General features: G+C 50.7%; 1 protein-coding gene across 1 annotated transcript; it reads right to left on the bottom strand.

Annotated features, from left to right (window-relative positions):
• Positions 1 to 297: 297 nt before the first annotated feature.
• LOC115833865 (nodal modulator 3-like) lies at positions 298 to 4,710 on the bottom strand. Its single transcript, XM_030808684.1, has 2 exons — positions 4,484 to 4,710; positions 298 to 369 (listed from the first exon to the last, which is right to left on the bottom strand). Exons 1-2 carry the CDS (start codon positions 4,646 to 4,648, stop codon positions 298 to 300), a joined length of 237 nt encoding a protein of 78 aa, XP_030664544.1. The 5' UTR covers positions 4,649 to 4,710.
• Positions 4,711 to 5,005: the final 295 nt, after the last annotated feature.

The following is a 5,005-nucleotide window of genomic DNA, read 5'->3' on the forward strand; positions in this document are numbered from 1 at the left end:
CTGGCCACTACTCGCTGGGTAACTGTAGCGCACAGCCATGGATGTCACAACAAAAACGTCTCTAGACATTGCCAAATGGCCCTAAAGACACAGAGAGCCACTGTATTCGTCAAGGCAGTTTGTAAGTCGTCTCCTCCGAATGTGGCTAGGATTACCATATAGCACTAATAATTTACAAAACAGATGAGCATTTGCTAGTGTAGGAAAGGGCATGGTTAGTGCAGCCTGGTGAGGCACACTAGTGACTTCCCATCAGAAGTGACAAGCAGTCCCCTCTTACCTTATCATACAAAGGGATCAAAAGTAACCATTATTAGGGGCACAGTCTGTCTGGTATTTCAAAGTCCCATGCTTGGTGTACAGCTTTATCTGGAAAGGAAGGAAGCAAAGCAGAAATCATAACATTGCCTTTGGGAATTAACTACATGTTACACCTGAATGCACTCAGTCAGTATGCATTCACTGAGGACCTACTGTATGCCAGCTTTCAACACGGGGCATTACTGGGACAGAGGGAAATCAACAAACTCTCCTCAAATCATGTGACTCAATGTTTTTCAGATTAGAAACCACCTACAGCCTATTACAATGCCTTGTTTTTCAATGCTTTTCTGTTTATTTTAGTGGCTGTCTCTAGGTTGCTCCTGTTAAGTTTCTGGGTCTCAAACACATTTGCAAACTTTGCCATTAGTAAGGTGCTTATTAACATGCAAATTCCTGGCTGGGCATGGTGGCTCATGCCTGTAATCCCAGCACTGCAGGAGGCTGAGGTGGGCCAATCACTTGAGGTCAGGGATTTGAGACTAGCCTGGCCAACAAGGTAAAAGGCTGTCTCTACTAAAAATACAAAAAAAGTTACCCAGGCATGGTGGCAGGCACCGGTAGTCCCAGCTACTTGGGAGGCTGAGGCAAGAAAATTGTTTGAACCGGGGAGGCGGAGGTTGCAGTGAGCCAAGACCATGCCACAGCACTCCAGCCTGGGAGACAGAGTAAGACTCCATCTCAAAAATAATAATAAAAAAAATAAGATAAAGTAAAATAAAATGCAAATTCCTGGGGCCCACCTCTATTTCTCAACTAAAGGTGTGGAATGAGGGCCAGAAACCTTCTTACTAACTCTGAATAATTTCAAATACGTGGAGCAACATTCATCTAGAAACTTAATTTTCTCATTACTTTCATTCTCAGAATGACGAGTTAATGGGTGCAGCAAAACAACATGGCACATGGATACATATGTAACAAACCTGCACATTGTGCACATGTACCCTAAAACCTAAATAATAATAAAAAAAAAAGACACTTAATATCTGTCCTCTCTTCAAGGACTCTCAAACTCTTACATTCTGAGCATTACCAGACACAAAGTGTTAACCCAGTAAGATGCCCAAATACCATCTGAGTCTTCCACGTGTTGCGTGGCCTTGGGCAAGCTCATGTTCGGTTTCTTCAGGTGTAGACAGAGAGCCACTCCTTGTCATGTGGTTGTACAGATTCACATCAACGCATATTAAGCTCTTGCTACAGAATATGGATTCAAAGAAAAATCAGTTTGCGGCCAGGCATGGTGGCTCATGCCTGTAATCCCAGCACTTTCGGAGGCCAAAGAAGGAAGATCACTTGAGCCCAGGAGTTCAAGACCAGCCTGGACAACATAGCCAGACCTCATTCCTACTAGAAAAAGAATTAGCTAGGCATGATGGCATGTGCCTGTAGTCTCAGCTACTCAGGAGGCTGGGGCAGGAGGATTGCTTGAGGCCAGGAGTCAGAGGCTTTGGTGAGCTATGATGGTGCCACTGTACTCCAGCCTGAGCAACAGCGTGAGACCCTGCCTCAAATAAAATAAAATAAATGGAAAAAGCAGTTTGTATTACTATTTAATATCTCTCTCTGAAGAAAAAGGCAACACAGTGTAATACATAGGGAACATACTGGGCTCAAGGAAAATTTCCTAAATGTACCTGCACAGCTCAACCACTCTGAGGCTCAGTTTCCATGTCTGTAAAAGGAAGCAGTTGGGTCTGATGCATCTAAAAGCCTCACCTCCAAAATGCTAATGCTCTATGACCACGAAACAAACCATGACACGAGCTGCAATGAAGCAGTCTAATCTTACCAGCTAAGAAGATGTACAAAGTGACTAACTCATAACACGAACATTTGAACATTTGGGAAAGGGGTCATGTGAAATAAGGTTAAGCCTGTATGTAAAGTTCTCTGAGGGCAGTGACCACAACTTCATTCCCCAGTGCCTGAGACAGTGTCTTGCTTACTGTAGGTACTCAGTGAATTTGCTACAGGTGACAAAGAGATTCAGATGCATGCATTTAAGGCAGGGACTGGAAATTCACCAGCCTAGAAGGGTTAGGGAGGCAACATCAAGGGGCATTCATCCAAAGGGATTCGGATCACTACACAACCCAAGCCAAGTGTGGCAGCCCAAAGATCCGCTGGTTTTCCAGAGAAATAAAGAAGCCACTCCTTATTATGAAACCTCCTGATTGTTACAGTATTACCAACCAGTATAATTTTTTTTTTTTTTTACAGTAAGGTCCCTGTTAGAGAACAAAATGTCAGTCTCATAAGAGTATGGAGTTTTGTCTGTTCTTTTCACTGTACTGCTATATCCACACTGGGCACAAGGCTTCAGTATGTGCCGGGGCTCAATAAATAGTTGTTGACTCAATGAACATGATGTAAAAACACCCAGGATAGGGGAAAGCTGAAGAAGAATGAAGGCAGTTGCATAGGAACACAAAAAACACCATCAAGAAACGACCAGGACCATGAAGTATCTTGATTATTTCTACGTCTTTCATAAAGTACAATCAGGACACAGGATGGCAATGTAATCTACATCAAGATGGCCAGTATGAAATGTCTGATTTCAGAATTGGAGTTATGAAAGAGTGAGTGTCCCAGACCATCTGGACAGGCAGCCCTTGGGCTTAAGGAACACACTTCATAAGGGGTTACAAAACCTGCTCTCTGCTCTCAAGGTCACTATGAGGATGAGGGTGGAGGGGGTGCTTGTCTTTTCCTTCCTTCCAGAATCCCTGGAAACTACAAGTTGCAAGAGGCCTTACCGGGCAGCTTCTGAAATGCCCTGTGCCGTCTACAACCATACCACCCTGAACGTGCCCTGTGCCCAACGCAGACCTAGGAGGTGGCATGGGCACCCAGAAACATGTACCCAGGAAATCCTAGGAGCCCTGCCGCTGCCAGTGGGTAGATTCATTCAATGCCTGACCTCTGACCTCTTCAGACTGAAAAAGCAGCAAACAAAGGGGCCTTGAAGAAGATCACGGATCCGCTTGTTAAAGAAATATATCTGCTGGGTTCCACTGTTTCTCTCCCAACACCATCCTATAGGTACAAAAACTGAGACATAGAGCAAGGGCAGGTCGCAGAGCTGGTGGGGTGTGGAACTGACTCCCTACCCCTCCCCCAATCCTCAGCAGAACACAGTGCTTCACCCTTCACTGCCAGCCCTGGAACAGCTCAAAGGTGCTTTCAGACGATCTTTGGGGTCTTATTTGGCATTTCCCAGCCTCTTCCTTCGTTTTCTCCTAAATTACCTCGGAGGCACCTGCTCTTTTCCTCTTCCTTGTCCTACCCCACCATAAATCCCCTCCCAAAAATGAGGCCCAAGCTTTGCTCTGGTCGCCTCCCATCTACCCCGACAAATGACATTCTGCCCCTACCTCCATCCATCCCTTTCCTCTTTACGGGAACCCTTTCTGGGTCATAATACCACCGGCTGAAAAACATTTAACAGGACTTTACAACTTAATTGAAAAAAAAAAAAAAAAAATTCCTTCAGCACAAATCTCTAGGGTAATTCCAGTAACTACTCATTAAGGCAATCAGGGCAGCTGGCAACTCTCCATTTTCAGGGGTGGAGGGGAGCGGGAGAAATAAAAATAGCTTTCCAGCCCCAGGGTTTCCAATACTGATCTACTAGGTCAGAATCTATGGGATGGGAATTGATGCTCTTTAAAATCATGCCGCGGGGTTTGGAGGAGCAGTGGATTAGAACTTTGGGGGGTTCTGGGCTGTGGAGCTTGGGGCATAAGACATGTGGTCTCTAGGTTCTGGAATATGGGTTTGGGGCAATCTGAGTTTCAGGGGGTCTGATTCGAGGAGATCTCAGGTCTGTTTTAAAGAAATGGGGTCTGGGCTCCAGGGAATTTGGGGTCGGGGTTTTGAGGATCTGGGGTCTGTGTTCCGGGGATGGAGTCCGGGTTTTGAAGAACCTGAGATCTGGCACCCCTCAGTCCTTAGACGACCCCATGATAAGAATCTCCCCTCCAGCGCCACTGGGGAGGGACTGCAGGGAGCTCGCGGACAGCATAGCCTCCGAAGAGGTAAGGGCTCCAAGGACGCCACACCGCCCGGGGTCAGAGACGAGGCCAGCGCGGCCCAGAGAGGCTGAACCCCTGGCCTGGCGACTCGGCGCCGGGGCCGCGGGGCGGGCGCTCACCTCGATGAGCGAGTAGTTGATCTCCACGTCCGACTTGACGAAGCCACCGCAGCCCACCACGATGTCCTCCGGGCCGTGCGACGGCATCACGCCGCTCAGCAGCAGCACCACCGCGGCGGCGACCACCGCGGGCCCCCGCGGCCCCGCGCCCTGGCCCACCAGCATGGCCCGGCCTCCCCCAGCTAGGCCCTCCGCAGGCAGCCGGGTCCCGCCCCTCACACCGCACGCTGCAGACGCCTTCCTCCTCCCAGGCCGGCCGACAGCCCAGGCCCCGCTGCCGCCCGCCGCCGCCCGCCGCCGCCGCCCGCCGCCGCCGCCGCCCGCCGCCGCCCGCCGCCGCCCGCCGCCGCGCCGCCGCCGCCGCCCGCCGCCGCCGCCCGCCCGCCGCCCGCCGCCCGCCCGCCCGCCGCCCGCCCGCCGCCGCCCGCCGCCCCGCCCGCCCGCCGCCGCCGCCGCCCGCCCGCCCCCCCCCCCCCCCCCGCCCGCCCGCCGCCCGCCGCCGCCCCGCCGCCGCCGCCCGCC

This window comes from Nomascus leucogenys, unplaced genomic scaffold (genome assembly GCF_006542625.1).
Source record: "Nomascus leucogenys isolate Asia unplaced genomic scaffold, Asia_NLE_v1 000599F_183625_qpd_obj, whole genome shotgun sequence".
Taxonomy (NCBI): domain Eukaryota; kingdom Metazoa; phylum Chordata; class Mammalia; order Primates; family Hylobatidae; genus Nomascus; species Nomascus leucogenys.

Excerpts from the sequence above, each read along its gene's own strand:
- LOC115833865 (XM_030808684.1), bottom strand. The coding sequence starts at position 4,648 with ATGCTGGTGGGCCAGGGCGCGGGGCCGCGGGGGCCCGCGGTGGTCGCC. Across the intron at positions 370-4,483 it reads TCAACTACTCGCTCATCGAG|ATAAAGCTGTACACCAAGCA; the intron begins GTGAGCGCCCGC and ends CTTCCTTTCCAG.